Source organism: Cupressus sempervirens, chromosome 1 (genome assembly GCF_028749045.1).
Source record: "Cupressus sempervirens isolate cs-2001-9-10 chromosome 1, ASM2874904v1, whole genome shotgun sequence".
In the NCBI taxonomy this organism is placed as follows: domain Eukaryota; kingdom Viridiplantae; phylum Streptophyta; class Pinopsida; order Cupressales; family Cupressaceae; genus Cupressus; species Cupressus sempervirens.
Window position 1 is genome coordinate 314989670 of NC_143118.1, and position 19373 is coordinate 315009042.

Below are 19373 nucleotides of genomic sequence, written 5' to 3' on the forward strand. Positions count from 1 at the left end.
TTTTGTTTGTTATGTAGGTTAACTAGTTTTTTGTTGTTAATAATTCCAACATATTTTTTTCATTTAGCTAGTTGTTTGAATTGAATTCTTGTGACTTCATTTCGTGTCATTTGTTCTGAATTGAAGTTACATTATTGGTCATGTTTATACCCTATCCATTTTTGTATTAATTAAATAATCTTTACCTTTGGGGGGGTGAATCCATTAGATCCAATTATCTTATAGGGCTTTAAAACATTTTAGTAACTATATAGCTTAATGATTAACATCAAAAGATATCATGCAATGAACTCATAAAAAATTAGTGTTACCTTACAGTTATTATGTTATTGTTAGCGAGTTGTAGTATAAAATACTTATCATGAAGATGAACTTGCAACACATAAAACATTCTCACATTGTTTATTTTATTATTGTAGCAGTATATATTGCATTAACCAATGTCCAATTAGAAAACCATGTGTAACTATTTTTTCATGTACAAGTGCACAAATGTTGCCAAGCATTTAAATGGTTTTCAAGTGATTTAGAAGGCAATGCATGTCGATTAATTTAGAAGCTCAATTTAGTTTTAGTCAAGTCAAGTTTATGCTGAGGGATGACATGAAAGAAGAAGTAGAGCCTAGCATCAGGAGCTATACATGCCAAGTTAGATAGTTTTTGTAAATATGTTTGAAATGACACAAAAAATATGTAGAAAATGTTTCAAAAATAAATTTTCTACAATCAAATATACCAATATCAATAAATTCTTAACAAAGAAGTAACCTATAATATCAAACAAAGTAGGCCCTATTTTTGCAATAACATAAAGCATTTTTTTTTAATTATAACACTTGTCTTATGTGAATGCAATTATATGAATTGCAATCCACTAAACTTGCAATGCCCAGAGATAAAATCATGAATAACTTCATCAGCAGAATGGAGACCATTGAGAAGCCCACACTATTCTACTAGCTACCATACGTTTTGAGCAATTTCATCCAGTATAAGAGATACACTGAGGAGCCGATGAAATCTTGCCCACTTCACTACAAAGTGTATCGATTGATGCACAAATGCGAGAACCCCAGACAAAGTAATGGCAATGAGACTTCCAAAAATAACCCAAGAGAAGGTCTTTACCTTACGAGCCATCATCGTATAGACCGCGAACATAAACCCGTATGCGGTGAATGCAAAGCTGAAGCAAACAACTAAACTGTTGATGTTCATGAACAACATCTTGTTCTCTGTCATAAGCTGAGAGCTCATCTCCCACATGATACAAACAAAGAGGGAGAGAAAGAAGGCTATGCAGTCGAAAATAATGAAGATGACAGGAATTGGCTTTTTCAAAACCTGGATTTGAAAATTTGTGTGTTTGTTTCAAAATTTGCAAAATGGAATTAGTATACAGGACTTCCAATTTTGCCTCAAAATCAGGTTTTCCAACTTCCTAAAAAGAGATAGGAATTGAAAATCAAAACCTGGTTTTGTTTTTTAAGGAGTGTAAAAACAATAGATTGGACTATTTTCTGAAATTTGCCTTTATATGTCTTCACACGCATCTTTCGAGTGAAACAAATGGTTTCAGTAAAATCTCAAAAATCAGAATGAAGATATACAAAACCTTGATTTGGCTAAACCAAGATTTGTAGAAATCCAGGTTTTCTAAAATCCATGAACCAAACGGACCGTAGACATAAAACCGTATGCGGTGAATGCAAAGCTATAGCAAACCACTAAACTGTTGATGGTCATGAACAACATCTTGTTCTCTATTGTAAGCTGAGGGCTCATCTCCCACAGGATACAAACAAAGAGGGAGAGAAAGAAGGTTATGCAGTCGAAAATAATGAAGAGCTTAAACGAAGTGAAGGATATAAGAAGAGGGCTCCCAAGATCCTCTTTAACACCAGCCTGATCACCAGACTGAAAACCACCAGGGACTGTGAAAGCAGCGGCATATGTCATGGTGGCGAAAAGTGCCGCCACAACGAGCTCTGCATTGTGTCTCTCTTCGTAGGCTTTGTTTACCATTGACCTCGCATTGTTGTACTTTTTAAGGTTCACCTGTGGTACACAGTACATGAAATGCTTCTGCTTCCCTCTAAAATCTCCCACCTTTTTAATAATCCTGAATGATTCATGGTACTCGGTGACTTCTCTTGCAATCTCAAATGGTGTCTTCTCCTCACTGTTCCGCGCAAGCTTGTTCACCCTGGGCACTTTTACCAGTAAATTCACCATCTAATCCACAAAGGAAAACAATAGAATGTCAATTAGATCCATTCAAATCAAAAGTATCCTTAAAAAGTGAAGATTGGTGGGCATTAAGACCCCAAAAGTTTCTTACGCTCTCATATTTGTTCCTTGCAGCAATGTACAAAGGAGTGTCCCCTCGCTGAACAACTAGCTGGTCACTTTCCGTGAGATGGCGGGGAATTGTAGCACCATTACCTTCATTTTCTGGACGTGGATTTGTTGGAGGGCAGTAATGCTGATTGATAAGTGCTGACAACTTTACCGTTTTCTTAATTAAATGTTCCACAAGCTTGACTTGGTTAAGCTCCACAATGTAGTGAAGGGCATTTGATGTACGAGTCATTAAAAACTCTACAGGTTCTCTGGATACCAGGCTTACTGCCAATTTTAGTGGAGTTTCTCCTTCATTATTTGTATACTCACACAAATTGGCATTCAAATCTACCAATTGTTTAATTAGCTCCACGCAATTTTTTCTCACAGCTAAATGTAAAGCCGTGTCTCCTTTTTCATCGGCCTTTTCTATTATGTTGATCAGACCTGCATGAATCACGCAATTAAGAAGGACAAACAAATAAGGCATAGCTTTGCGAATTATAGAAAATGAGTTTAGGAAGAGAATGACCCGAATCTCGTAGCCTTTTTGCCAAATCCCGCAACAAATCTGCGTTTTATAAGATAAGAGTAGTTAAACAAGAGAAATAAGAGAAGAATAGGATTCTAACTAAAAGAAGAGTGGATTTTAAGACATGAAAACCTTGATCCCCTGCAGCTACCGCCATATGGAAACATGTTCTTCCTTCCAAGGTTTTCTTTTGAATTAAGCTTGACAGCTCAAGCTGTCCGAGCAGCTTTCTTGCAGCGACTGCATTACCCCTTTCATAAGCATCGAATAAGGTCGATATGGTATCCATTTTTCGAAGAATTTAGTGACGTTAACCCTGAGGACTGCTTAATCTTTTCTTTATAGATAATACAGCTTCCTTAGCTCGTAGCTGGGTACAGTGAATTCACATTACTGGATCTATGTTGCCAATTTATATCCCCGTGCTTGCCAATAAGCTCAATTTGATAGGATATATTATGCTACCCTATGACGTCATTCTCTTCCATTAGAGTAGATTCTTCCATTAACACCCATTGTCGTTCAATATTGCCACCGTGTATGAAACTAGCAATTGCGGTCGGGTGCGCATTTTGTCTGTGAGACATCTGGAATATAAATTGGAAAACTTTTGGTCTATTGGTCGCATACATCATTACAAAAATAAGCCCTTTAATATAAAGGAGGATAATCAGGTGTAATAATCAACATACTCATGTTTGAGAGAATGTGGAATGTCTTCATCACAAGTTATTACCAATCCAATAAATCATTTCTTAACACTAAACAATTCAACTTAAATGCTTTTAGATCTACACATTATATATTATAATAATAATAATAATAGAATTTTTCTTTGGTGAAGAAATACATACAAATAATAAGGTAGCTATAAACATTTATGACTAAAGGAGATGTATAAATTCCTTATAATTTGCAAATCTATTAAGAGTCAAGTTTTTAGGAATAATGTTGGCTTTAAGAGAAAACTTTTATTCATTTGAAAATAAATAACATAAAGGAAATTATAAACAATATTTACCATATTACTCATAAGAGCCCTCTTTCTAAGGATTGGACACATTATAAGAGTAAGAAACCTAGTTAAGTGGTCCCCCTAGATCCCTAGTTGGGTCAAACTAAACTTTGACAACTCATCACTTGATAATTAGGGTCAAGAAAGAGTTGGTGATCTTATCTCAGACATGTTGGGTGACATGATGGTGGCTATTTTGTTAACCTTGCCTCATAGGATTCCTACTTGGCTAAAGTGTATGTAACTTATCATTAAATGGAGTTGGCAATCAAATGGCATTATACAAAATTAATAGTCGAGTGATGAAATAAATGCCATTGTGTTACTAGTAGAGAAAAATACAATAAGATGGGAAATAGTTTGAATCATTGACAAAATTAAATATCTCCTTTCTATATTAGATGGTTACAAATGTCGACACATCTTTAGGGAGGCAAGTGACATCGTTAATAGGCTTGTAGCTATGGGTCATTTCATAAAAGTATTCATATGTTTAAATAGGTTCAAAGATATTCCCAATGTGGTTCATGTGGAAATTTCCAAAGATACTACCAAGCTTGGCAATAATGATACTCATGGTCAAGTTAATGACGATGCAAAAACTACAATACTTTACTTTGAGATTGAGATTTAATATTTTAATTTTATCTTAGCTCCCGATTCTCATTTCACCTATTATTTCCTCGATTTACCCTTTCTTTATTAACAACATGGGTGGAGAGCTAGATCAAATAAAATTTTATCCTAAAAAGATTGTAAGAGTAATTGGAAGGTGTATAAAGTCATTGATAAGGGCCATGTTGACAAGTACATGAATGATATGAAGGCATCGAACCCTAAAATATTTTTTAGAAGAATGCAATATCTGGGGATTTTGAAAAACTTTGTGATGGAGAAGTGTTATTTGTTGTCTTGATAGAAACTATTGTTCCATTGATGACACTTATTATAGAGGGTAAAGGGATGCCTTTTCATTTTAAGGGGCATTGCAAACCATTCATCAAAAGTTTTCTAAACCATAAAGAGAGAGAGTTGCGTCTAGTTACAAAATGATTTGAACTAGCTTGAGCTATGCAGGTAATGGAAGGATATGAAAATTATTCTATTCAAGTTCATCACATTGGAAGGTAGACTCAAAATACTCTACTCTCATATAATTCCTAATCTTAATCATTTTTTCTAGTTTGTCAAATTTAACTTTCACTTCTATTTGAATCTCAATCTATTTCTAAATGTAAGAGTAAGGATGATCCCCCCTTTCACTTTTGTCTCATTCTATGTCAATATGACTTATACCTAGATCTTACTCTGCAAGTGATCACTTCTCCATCCTTCATTATATATTGTTTCAACCCTATTTTCTCCACAATCCATCTACCGGCCAATTATTATGTACTGCTACTACCTATGGTCAACAATAGGTAATACCCTCATAAAGGCCAAATACAAAGATCTAGGCTTAGAAAAATCTAACGATGACCAAATTGAGGTTTCTAAATATAGTATTTCACCCTAGTTCACAAAGTCATTTTGTGTTCTTGATAACATTGTTTCTAATTCTCATTATTGGTCTAGAAATTTCCCCTCCCTTGATGTAGTCTACTTAGATTACCTTGAAGACCTTGTTCTCGGTAAAAACAAATTCCCAACTAGAGAGGATACTAATGTAAACATTTAGGTTCTCTATGATTTGGACACACTTAGGAGAATTTTGGAAGATATTTTTGTGTTTTATAATTGTTATAATCTCATTTGTAAATGGCTTATTTGTAACTCAAAATTATAAGGAATCAAATTAATAGGTTGGAGGTTTTAGTTGAAGCAAAGAAAAAAGTGAAGAATTAGATTCTAGGCAAGGTTGATAAGAGGATAGGGAAATTGCTAATGATTCCACTAAAAATTTCAACAACTAGGTAGAAATGAAAGAGTCAAGAAAACATGTCAAGAACCAGATTACCATAGTGGACGAGAAAAATAAAAGTGTGTGTGCACTAGAAGCTATGAAGGGGAATCTCTCTTGTCTCAATAGAAATATCTAGGGAATTTCTACCTAAAGAAATGATATTTTTGAAAAGACCACCCTATGAATTAATTTCTTACACTTGGAGATTGAGAAATACAAGGTAAAATGTAGAAAGAGAGATAAAATCTTGGAGGTTGATGCCAAAGATGATGTGTGCTCTTTTAAAGTTTTTTCATTGTCTAAAAAAGCCTCTATAGTTTATAATTTGAAGGATCTTAATGAATACTAGGAAAGGTTTCCTTATCCCCATATTGGCTTAGTTTTTTTTTTTTTTTTTTGTTTGTTATGTAGGTTAACTAGTTTTTTGTTGTTAATAATTCCAACATATTTTTTTCATTTAGCTAGTTGTTTGAATTGAATTCTTGTGACTTCATTTCGTGTCATTTGTTCTGAATTGAAGTTACATTATTTGTCATGTTTATGCCCTATCCATTTTTGTATTAATTAAATAATCTTTACCTTTGGGGGGGTGAATCCATTATATCCAGTTATCTTATAGGGCTTTAAAACATTTTAGTAACTATATAGCTTAATGGTTAACATCAAAAGATATCATGCAATGAAATCATAAAAAATTAGTGTTACCTTACAGTTATTATGTTATTGTTAGCGAGTTGTAGTATAAAATACTTATCATGAAGATGAACCTGCAACACATAAAACATTCTCACATTGTTTATTTTATTATTATAGCAGTATATATTGCTTTAACCAATGTCCAATTAGAAAACCATGTGTAACTATTTTTTCATGCACAAGTGCACAAATGTTGCCAAGCATTTAAATGGTTTTCAAGTGATTTAGAAGGCAATGCATGTCGATTAATTTAGAAGCTCAATTTAGTTATAGTCAAGTCAAGTTCATGCTGAGGGTTGACATGAAAGAAGAAGTAGAGCCTAGCATCAGGAGCTATACATGCCAAGTTAGATAGTTTTTGTAAATATGTTTGAAATGACACAAAAAATATGTAGAACATGTTTCAAAAATAAATTTTCTACAATCAAATATACCAATATCAATAAATTCTTAACAAAGAAGTAACCTATAATATCAAACAAAGTAGGCCCTATTTTTGCAATAACATAAAGCATTTTTTTTTAATTATAACACTTGTCTTATGTGAATGCAATTATATGAATTGCAATCCACTAAACTTGCAATGCCCAGAGATAAAATCATGAATAACTTCATCAGCAGAATGGAGACTGTTGAGAAGCCCACACTATTCTACTAGCTACCATACATTTTGAGCAATTTCATCCAGTATAAGAGATACACTGAGGAGCCGATGAAATCTTGCCCGCTTCACTACAAAGTGTATCGATTGATGCACAAATGCGAGAACCCCAGACAAAGTAATGCCAATGAGACTTCCAAAAATAACCCAAGAGAAGGTCTTTAACTTACTAGCCATCATCGTATAGACCGCGGACATAAACCCGTATGCGGTGAATGCAAAGCTGAAGCAAACAACTAAACTATTGATGGTCATGAACAACATCTTGTTCTCTGTCATAAGCTGAGAGCTCATCTCCCACATGATACAAACAAAGAGGGAGAGAAAGAAGGCTATGCAGTCAAAAATAATGAAGATGACAGGAATTGGCTTTTTCAAAACCTGGATTTGAAAATTTGTGTGTTTGTTTCAAAATTTGCAAAATGGAATTAGTATACAGGACTTCCAATTTTGCCTCAAAATCAGGTTTTCCAACTTCCTAAAAAGAGATAGGAATTGAAAATCAAAACCTGGTTTTGTTTTTTAAGGAGTGTAAAAACAATAGATTGGACTATTTTCTGAAATTTGCCTTTATATGTCTTCACACGCATCTTTCGAGTGAAACAAATGGTTTCAGTAAAATCTCAAAAATTAGAATGAAGATATAGAAAACCTTGATTTTGCTAAACCAAGATTTGTAGAAATCCAGGTTTTCTAAAATCCATGAACCAAACGGACCGTAGACATAAAACCGTATGTGGTGAATGCAAAGCTATAGCAAACCACTAAACTGTTGATGGTCATGAACAACATCTTGTTCATCTCGTTCTCTATTGTAAGCTGAGGGCTCATCTCCCACATGATACAAACAAAGAGGGAGAGAAAGAAGGTTATGCAGTCGAAAATAATGAAGAGCTTAAACGAAGTGAAGGATATAAGAAGAGGGCTCCCAAGATCCTCTTTAACACCAGCCTGATCACCGGACTGAAAACCACCAGGGACTGTGAAAGCAGCGGCATATGTCATGGTGGCGAAAAGTGCCGCCACAACGAGCTCTGCATTGTGTCTCTCTTCGTAGGCTTTGTTTACCATTGACCTCGCATTGTTGTACTTTTTAAGGTTCACCTGTGGTACACAGTACATGAAATGCTTCTGCTTCCCTCTAAAATCTCCCACCTTTTTAATAATCCTGAATGATTCATGGTACTCGGTGACTTCTCTTGCAATCTCAAATGGTGTCTACTCCTCACTGTTCCGCGCAAGCTTGTTCACCCGGGGCACTTTTACCAGTAAATTCCCCATCTAATCCACAAAGGAAAACAACAGAATGTCAATTAGATCCATTCAAATCAAAAGTATCCTTAAAAAGTGAAGATTGGTGGGCATTAAGACCCCAAAAGTTTCTTACGCTCTCATATTTGTTCCTTGCAGCAATGTACAAAGGAGTGTCCCCTCGCTGAACAACTAGCTGGTCACTTTCCGTGAGATGGCAGGGAATTGTAGCACCATTACCCTCATTTTCTGGACGTGGATTTGTTGGAGGGCAGTAATGCTGATTGATAAGCGCTGACAACTTTACCGTTTTCTTAATTAAATGTTCCACAAGCTTGACTTGGTTAAGCTCCACAATGTAGTGAAGGGCATTTGATGCGAGTTATTAAAAACTCTACAGGTTCTCTGGATACCAGGCTTACTGCCAATTTTAGTGGAGTTTCTCCTTCATTATTTGTATACTCACACAAATTGGCATTCAAATCTACCAATTGTTTAATTAGCTCCACGCAATTTTTTCTCACAGCTAAATGTAAAGCCGTGTCTCCTTTTTCATCGGCCTTTTCTATTATGTTGATCAAACCTGCATGAATCACGCAATTAAGAAGGACAAACAAATAAGGCATAGCTTTGCGAATTATAGAAAATGAGTTTAGGAAGAGAATGACCCGAATCTCGTAGCCTTTTTGCCAAATCCCGCAACAAATCTGCGTTTTATAAGATAAGAGTAGTTAAACAAGAGAAATAAGAGAAGAATAGGCTTCTAACTAAAAGAAGAGTGGATTTTAAGACATGAAAACCTTGATCCCCTGCAGCTACCGCCATATGGAAACATGTTCTTCCTTCCAAGGTTTTCTTTTGAATTAAGCTTGACAGCTCAAGCTGTCCGAGCAGCTTTCTTGCAGCGACTGCATTACCCCTTTCATAAGCATCGAAGAAGGTCGATATGGTATCCATTTTTCGAAGAATTTAGTGACGTTAACCCTGAGGACTGCTTAATCTTTTCTTTATAGATAATACAGCTTCCTTAGCGCGTAGCTGGGTACAGTGAATTCACATTACTGGATCTATGTTGCCAATTTATATCCCCGTGCTTGCCAATAAGCTCAATTTGACAGGATATATTATGCTACCCTATGACGTCATTCTCCTCCATTAGAGTAGATTCTTACATTAACACCCATTGTCGTTCAATATTGCCACCGTGTATGAAACTAGCAATTGCGTTCGGGTGCGCATTTTGTCTGTGAGACATCTGGAATATAAATTGGAAAACTTTTGGTCTATTGGTCGCATACATCATTACAAAAATAAGCCCTTTAATATAAAGGAGGATAATCAGGTGTAATAATCAACATACTCATGTTTGAGAGAATGTGGAATGTCTTCATCACAAGTTATTACCAATCCAATAAATCATTTCTTAACACTAAACAATTCAACTTAAATGCTTTTAGATCTACACATTATATATTATAATAATAATAATAATAGAATTTTTCTTTGGTGAAGAAATACATACAAATAATAAGGTAGCTATAAACATTTATGACTAAAGGAGATGTATAAATTCCTTATAATTTGCAAATCTATTAAGAGTCAAGTTTTTAGGAATAATGTTGGCTTTAAGAGAAAACTTTTATTCATTTGAAAATAAATAACATAAATGAAATTATAAACAATATTTAGCATATTACTCATAAGAGCCCTCTTTCTAAGGATTGGACACATTATAAGAGTAAGAAACCTAGTTAAGTGGTCCCCCCAGATCCCTAGTTGGGTCAAACTAAACTTTGACAACTCATCACTTGATAATTAGGGTCAAGAAAGAGCTGGTGATCTTATCTCAGACATGTTGGGTGACATGATGGTGGCTATTTTGTTAACCTTGCCTCATAGGATTCCTACTTGGCTAAAGTGTACGTAACTTATCATTAAATGGAGTTGGCAATCAAATGGCATTATACAAAATTAATAGTCGAGTGATGAAATAAATGCCATTGTGTTACTAGTAGAGAAAAATACAATAAGATGGGAAATAGTTTGAATCATTGACAAAATTAAATATCTCCTTTCTATATTAGATGGTTACAAATGTCGACACATCTTTAGGGAGGCAAGTGACATCGTTAATAGGCTTGTAGCTATGGGTCATTTCATAAAAGTATTCATATGTTTAAATAGGTTCAAAGATATTCCCAATGTGGTTCATGTGGAAATTTCCAAAGATACTACCAAGCTTGGCAATAATGATACTCATGGTCAAGTTAATGACGATGCAAAAACTACAATACTTTACTTTGAGATTGAGATTTAATATTTTAATTTTATCTTAGCTCCCGATTCTCATTTCACCTATTATTTCCCCGATTTACCCTTTCTTTATCAACAACATGGGTGGAGAGCTAGATCAAATATAATTTTATCCTAAAAAGATTTTAAGAGTAATTTGAAGGTGTATAAAGTCATTGACAAGGGCCATGTTGACAAGTACATGAATGATATGAAGGCATCGAACCCTAAAATATTTTTTAGAAGAATGCAATATCTGGGGATTGTGAAAAACTTTGTGATGGAGAAGTGTTATTTGTTGTCTTGACAGAAACTATTGTTCCATTGATGACACTTATTATAGAGGGTAAAGGGATGCCTTTTCATTTTAAGGGGCATTGCAAACCATTCATCAAAAGTTTTCTAAACCATAAAGAGAGAGAGTTGCATCTAGTTACAAAATGATTTGAACTAGCTTGAGCTTTGCAGGTAATGGAAGGATGTGAAAATTATTCTATTCAAGTTCATCACATTGGAAGGTAGACTCAAAATACTCTACTCTCATATAATTCCTAATCTTAATCATTTTTTCTAGTTTGTCAAATTTAACTATCACTTCTATTTGAATCTCAATCTATTTCTAAATGAAAGAGTAAGGATGATCCCCCCTTTCACTTTTGTCTCATTCTATGTCAATATGACTTATACCTAGATCTTACTCTGCAAGTGATCACTTCTCCATCCTTCATTATATATTGTTTCAACCCTATTTTCTCCACAATCCATCTACCAGCCAATTATTATGTACTGCTACTACCTATGGTCAACAATAGGTAATACCCTCATAAAGGCCAAATACAAAGATCTAGGCTTAGAAAAATCTAACGATGACCAAATTGAGGTTTCTAAATATAGTATTTCACCCTAGTTCACAAAGTCATTTTGTGTTCTTGATAACATTGTTTCTAATTCTCATTATTGGTCTAGAAATTTCCCCTCCCTTGATGTAGTCTACTTAGATTACCTTGAAGACCTTGTTCTCGGTAAAAACAAATTCCCAACAAGAGAGGATACTAATGTAAACATTTAGGTTCTCTATGATTTGGACACACTTAGGAGAATTTTGGAAGATATTTTTGTGTTTTATAATTGTTATAATCTCATTTGTAAATGACTTATTTGTAACTCAAAATTATAAGGAATCAAATTAATAGGTTGGAGGTTTTAGTTGAATCAAAGAAAAAAGTGATGAATTAGATTCTAGGCAAGGTTGATAAGAGGATATGGAAATTGCTAATGATTCCACTAAAAATTTCAACAACTAGGTAGAAATGAAAGAGTCAAGAAAACATGTCAAGAACCAGATTACCATAGTGGACGGGAAAAATAAAAGTGTGTGTGCACTAGAAGCTATGAAGGGGAATCTCTCTTGTCTTAATAGAAATATCTAGGGCATTTCTACCTATAGAAATGATATTTTTGAAAAGACCACCCTATGAATTAATTTCTTACACTTGGAGATTGAGAAAAACAAGGAAAAATGTAGAAAGAGAGATAAAATCTTGGAGGTTGATGCCAAAGATAATGTGTCCTCTTTAAAAGTTTTTTCATTGTCTAAAAAACCCTCTGCAGTTTGTAATTTGAAGGATCTTAACGAATACTAGGAAAGGTTTCCTTATCCCCATATTGGCTTAGTTTTTTTTTTTTTTTTTTGTTTGTTATATAGGTTAACTAGTTTTTTGTTGTTAATAATTCCCATATATTTTTTTCATTTAGCTAGTTGTTTGAATTGAATTCTTGTGGCTTCATTTCGTGTCATTTGTTCTGAATTGAAGTTACATTATTGGTCATGTTTATGCCCTATCCATTTTTGTATTAATTAAATAATCTTTACCTTTGGGGGGTTGAATCCATTAGATCCAGTTATCTTATAGGGCTTTAAAACATTTTAGTAACTATATAGCTTAATGATTAACATCAAAAGATATCATTCAATGAACTCATAAAAAATTAGTGTTACCTTACAGTTATTATGTTATTGTTACCGAGTTGTAGTATAAAATACTTATCATGAAAATGAACTTGCAACACAAAACATTCTCACATTGTTTATTTTATTATTGTAGCAGTATATATTGCATTAACCAATGTCCAATTAGTCAACAATGTGTAACTATTTTTTCATGCACAAATGTTGCCAAGCATTTAATTGGTTTCCAAGTGATTTAGAAGGCAATGCATGTCGAGTAATTTAGAAGGTCAATTTAGTTATAGTCAAGTCAAGTTCATGTTGAGGGATGACATGAAAGAGGAAGTAGAGCCTAGCGTTAGGAGCTATACATGCCAAGTTAGATAGTTTTTGTAAATATGTTTCAAATGACACAAAAAATATGTAGAACATGTTTCAAAAATAAATTTTCTACAATCAAATATACCAATATCAATAAATTCTTAACAAAGAAGTAACCTATAATATCAAACAAAGTAGGCCCTATTTTTGCAATAACATAAAGCATTTTTTTTTTTTTATAACGCTTGCCTTATGTGAATGCAATTATATCAATTTAAAAGTATTATTTAGAAAAAGCTAATATAAACTATCTCGAGGAGTTCACAAATCTCACATTGAAAAATGAGAATGTTAACTACATGAGACAATAGTTCTCCTTATAATATGCAATCTAATATGGTGTTGCATGATTTCACATTACAATGAAGACTAGGAAACAAAAACCTATTTCATTAAACTATATAATCCAACCAAAAATCGTGCTATGGGACCATAATCACTCATGATAATCTTTATTTTGAACTAGAACATTAATGGTGGAACTGAATTTTTTATGAATTTTGAACACCATTATTCTTCACATAGACCCTTGTTATAGCCCCGCCCCCAAGTTAGGTAACAAATCGGTGGTTGAATTGACCTCCTTGTAGTAGTGAGACACTTTGATATCCCAAAATCTTTGAGTACCTAACCACAAGTCCAGATCATCTTTTATAACACTAAAAGTTTTATATCTATTTGATCTATGAAACTAATAGAAAATAAATAAATAAAAATTATGGTCACTTAGAAAAAAATTTGTTATAAAACAAGATTTTTTTGTATATCATTTATTTATCTAATCATAAAAATAAAAAAACATATTATTGATTATAAAAATAATAAAAAGTATTTAAAATATAAATATAAAAGTTACATATATAAAATTTGGAGAGAAATTGTATATTTAAAATAAAAATATCAAAGTTTTCAAAAAAGAAGAATACAATTTTTTTAACCATCTTCCTACAACAGTTACATTTCAATTATATTGTGAACATATGTAATAAAAACTACAACAATATAATCTAACCATCCCAATACACCATTGTATACCACATAACGTGTGACAGGAATATACGAGCACCACATGGCCGTATTGAGCCCTAAAGGCTAAACAGGGTTCAAGTAGCACGAGGACGATGAGCGGGAGTTGCTGGAGATATCATCGCCTTTAGGGGAGTTTCTCCTTTTCTATTTGTGCAATTATACAAACTGCCATTACTAATATTTTCACCAAATCAATGAGATCTTCTCTTACAGCTAAATGCAAAGCTGTATCTCCTTTTGCATCCATGTTTTGTATTTGGTTCATTAAACCTGCATGAATCGTCTGGTTAATAAGAAAGACAGTCAAATAAAGCTCGGGCCATTAATTTATCCAAATATGTTACGCAAAGAATAACCTTGGTCGCGTAACTTTGCTTCTAGCTCTCCCTGAAAGTCTGCATTTTTGGAGTCGAGCGGTTAGTGAGAATAAAAATAAATGAAGAATAGCTAAAAGAAGAAAAAGAAAGAGTACGCTTCCATCTAGTGTCGCCCATAGGAACAACTGTAATGGGCATCCTGGATGTCTCAAAAAACTAAACCAATTTGTTGAAAGGAATTTTGTCACACAGTTTGCATTCAACTTCTTATTTCTTCGTTTAATGTTTTAAACCCCTTATAACTCCGAAAATCAAACGTTTATTTGTTTGTTGTGTTTTGTGCATGGAATTGGTATCATACAACATAAACAAGAAAGAAACTACAATAATATGCAAAGTGGAAATGAACTGCTACTAATAAAATGTTATTTTCAGAATTCATAAAATTAAATACATGGCAGATTTATCAACTCACTAATTACTTCAGCAGTATTGACATAATACTCCAGCCCATGCTTTCAAACTTTCCGCTATAGTGCTTCGTCCTTCAATCAGTCCACTAACTTCGTAATATCATTCCCTCAAAGTGGCATAAGCATCGAAAAAGTAGCGAAGAAGATAGAAACAAAATACCAAATCTGCCTGTAGCTAGAAATGCAACTAAATTGCCTGATAATGAAGCCAATAACAAAGAATTCCAAAGGCCAAACCCCAAGGGAATGACATCTAGAATTTTAAAAGAGAGGATAGACATCCTCAAATGCTAAGAATGAAGCTGCAACTCACACACCAATTTCTTCTTATATTCAACCTCCCTAATGAAGCCGCAAATGCTTCCTTTTATTCTATTTCCAAGGGTCCGCTCAACTCATATGGGCAATGTGGGATAAAAGATGTGTAGTATATAAAACATATATTAAAATACCCCTTATGTCTCCCTTGGGTACACATCCCCATAAAATAAATATTAAAGTAACAATTTAATATTTTACAACTAAATAAGACGTTAATTTGATAAAACTTCAGGCATTAAAATGTATTAGCAATCGGACTCCGAATAATGCGAGTGATAGCTCATCGGAAAGCTCTCACCGAGGAGTATCAAATCCAATCACCAAAATTGACCTACATTGTGTCTTGCTAACTTACTAAAAATAGTAAGTATGCCTGAAACTGAGTAAATCAACTTCGTTTAGGCCCAAACTAGAAATGACTAGGCCAAAACACTCCAAGATCCCATTAAACCCTTCGTTAGCCCTCAGGACCATGTAGAACAAGGCTAACACACACACACTTGGTCAACTGCTAAAATGAGGACATTACAAGAAGTCAATCTTTGGGATGATGCTTGAGTTCTAAAAAAAATCCCAGTCCATGCCCTCCACATGGTCAATTATAATATCATAGGAATATTTGAAACTAAAATCCCTAGAGGTATTTTAATCCCAAGCTATAGAATCCTCGATAGGGAATGTTAAAATTTGGGATGCTTAGTTTTTTGAAGCTCCAAGATCAAATTTTATTTCTATATGATTTGGTGAAGCTTTTCTCATTTCCTGTTGTTATCAATATAATTATTTAGCCATATACCAAACTAATTTATATAAGAATCCCTTACTAAATTAAACTAGGTTCTACATAAGGTATATCAAATCCAATTGTCATCATAGAATCTCATATTGTTGTCATTTCTAATCATCAATCTCACACCCTTCCTTAGAAGTTTTCTGTTACTAACAGTGTTGGTCCATATTGTTGATCTAGTCGAGAGGTCAACAATGGAAAATGATATTGGAAAGGTAAGCCTCTATGATATTTGGCCTTCATAATTCTACACCATCCCAAAAATTTCATTATCAACCCCCAACTCACTTTAAGATGTCGATTAAGATCAACAACATTTCTCAAGTTTCACCCTCCTCAAGGCTCTAGTTTGCAAACCATCTCCTAGGTAACAAGGCTCATACTGGAAATCTCCTATCTTCTTGACCATAAGAAATTTTGTTGTACTTCAAAAAATTTCTAGTAGGGATAAGAAATAAAAAGAATACCCTGTAATGAGGTTTGAGAGTAATTTTAACTTGTCAAGACTACTAAGAACCTTCACTTTCCATCCTGCCAACTTTATTTACATACACTACTATCAAGTTCATAAATTGGGGAGTAACCTACTTAAAAGTGATGGGTAGTCCAAGATAAGTGTCAGAAAGGATAGCCATTTAGGAACTTAACTCCCTTATATTCGAGCCTTGAAGATCTATCTCAGAGCTAAAGAAATGTTAAAATTTTGTTCCAAAGCCTTGACATAACAATCAAGGAGCTTCTTCCAGCATCTAGCCTTTCTAATCAAGAAATTCCATTCAAGAAATTATCATCGAAAAACTATTGAAGAACCTCTTGGTAAAGGATCATAGTAGGTTTGATGTATTTTATCTAACCCTATTGAGCCATAGCCATAAAATTTCTTCCAAGGAGCTCAACAAAAATCATAAATAAATAGTTGAAAAGGGGGTCAAGTTGCCTAAACCCTCTAGAGGTGTTAAAGAGCTTCCAAAGAGTGTCATTAAGGAGAACAAAAAATTGGACAAACTTGAATGTCTCCTTTAGAAAGTGGATAAATTTCTCTTCGAATCCAAGTCTAGCAATGATTTCAAATATAAAATCCCATCACATTTTTTAATATGGCTTTGAGATATCCAATTTCATTGTCGTGTTCGGGTTCTTACTCCTCTATATAGATTGTAGGACTTCATGAGAAGTAATAATTGGATAAAAAAATCTAGTGTCTAGGGACAAAGCCATTTTGAGATCGGATAATCAACATGTCTAGAAGTGGTTTCAGTGATTGACAAGGATTTAGAGAGGATCTTGTACATTGTATTGTAGAGGTTGATAGATCATAAATTATTCATCTTGGTTGGCTCACCTACTTTGTGAACAATAATAATATAATTTTGATTAAACTCTATTAACAATCTCTCTTCATTGATAAAGTCTCTAGCCACAGGAGTCGGGTCATACTTTATGATGTCCCAAAATTCTTGAAAGAAGACAGGATGGAAGCCATTCGAGCCTAAGGCCTTGAAGGCTCCCATGGAGAAAATCACTTCTTTCTACTCATCCTCAATCACTTTCTTTATCAAATTATAACTCATATCCTCATCCACCACTAGGGTTATGATTATTAGAAGTTCCTCACTCGTAATCCTATGAGGAGAAAGTTTTGATTGATTGTAGATATCTTGAAAGTATTTAGTATCCTAGTTCCCTAAATCAGCTTCCTCAAGATGCTCTCCATTACTGTCATTTTGTAGCTTCATAATAGGGTTATTGTCATTTTAGAGAAATACATGTGAAAAAATTCAATATTCCTATCCCCCTCAGTAAGGCACTAGACCTAGGATCTTTGCTTCCAAGAGATTTCCTCCCTATGAAAAATTTCTTTCCATTTACTTCTTAATTCCCTTTCTTCCTTGTTAATATCCTCAAAGTAATCGCCATTAGCCATGGCACTGTGAGTATCCTGAAGCTTCTTTGTAATATCTTTTTGTGTTTAAAAATGTCCCCAAAAGTGGATTTCATCCAAGTACTCACATCCCTTTTAATACTTTCTAATTTTCCAACTATTCTATAATAATTGTATCTTGCAATCCAATGTTCCACCTCTACTTGATGCACTCCTTGAAATGAGGGTGCATGTGCCACATAATCTCATATCAAAAGGGTTTACAAGCTGAAGAATCGTGATTGGCCTAGCTAAATAAAATCATGGATTGGTCAGAAATCATCCTAGGGAATGCATGAATTTGATTATATTTAATTAATAAATTAGGTTTCAGTTATTCCTTTAATAGAACCATTTTTTATAAAATATCTTAGCATTATTTAATTAATTTTTCTTATGTCTCATACAGTAGATTTGATTAAATAAATTTTTGCATTAATTTTGTTAAACAAATATATGCTCTTCCCTTTGACTATGAAATTAAGTAAATTATCATGTCCTTTGATTTCAATTCATTTAGCTACTTCCTTTAGATAGAATTTAAATTATTTTTTATTTAAGCCTCGACCCCTTAATGTGAAATATCCTCCTACATTTGCTAACTCCAAAGTAAACCACCCCATAATTCTCTCCAACTAGCCTAATTACTCCCCTAAATATGTGCACATTTGTAGTCCAAAATAATTAAGATAAATAACTAGTTATGTCTTAAGTCATTTTCTCTCTTAAAAGCACCTTGTCCTCCTAACTTCCCCAACCACTTGTTCTCCAATGTTCACATTTGTCACCCTTACATGAATGATTAGCCAAAGCCACTCCTTCAAATTTGTATCTTATTACCACTTTCTCATAAATTAGAACAAAGTGGGTGATTACTTGACTAAGTGGGCTTGAGAGCATGTTAGTGTCTGAGATATTAAAGAGAGGGGTGGGTTTCCTTGTGATAATATGGAGACATTAAAAATATTAGTGTTAGAGAACAAGATTATGTAATCTTGATGCTTGAGACTTCTTTTTAAAAAAAATCATTTGTTTCTTATCTTTTAGTAGGCCCACAACTTGTAGTTTATATTTCTCACTTCATTTTAATAATATTCACCTACATTTTTACCTAATTTTTATAAAGTATACTAATTAAATTATATGTAACTTAAAATTAAATATCACTCTATTTTATATTCAACTTTAATTTATAGTATTATAAAATCAAATTATTTTCTTAATCAACTTTTATCAAATCTATTAATACATTACAGCGCCTTGCAAGTATTGGATGGATGTTGACTGGAGTATAAGGCATATATACAAAAGATGGCTACAGCTGGACAACATGATAAAGTAAAATTAAGCTTTGAAGTTTTGCATATTGGAATGCTAAGAAATTAAAAGTATTCTGAAAATTAATTATAATCCATAAATTTAAGTTGTGTGCATGTATATGGTCAATTGGGAACATAAAACCTCACCATGGTTCAACGAAAGGAATAATAATGAAAGAGC

The 19373-nt window shown here is 33.5% G+C and overlaps 1 protein-coding gene and 1 pseudogene across 1 annotated transcript; both read right to left on the reverse strand.

The window, feature by feature from the left end:
* Positions 1 to 855: 855 nt before the first annotated feature.
* On the reverse strand, positions 856 to 3164 carry LOC149577381 (uncharacterized). The gene is given in 5 exon segments (XM_089796217.1): positions 856 to 1212; positions 1741 to 2235; positions 2342 to 2790; positions 2876 to 2914; positions 3008 to 3164. Coding segments are annotated over 5 exon segments (1497 nt in total).
* A 3878-nt stretch (positions 3165 to 7042) lies between these two features.
* Positions 7043 to 9358, reverse strand: LOC149577382 (uncharacterized; annotated as a pseudogene).
* Between the last annotated feature and the right edge of the window lie 10015 nt (positions 9359 to 19373).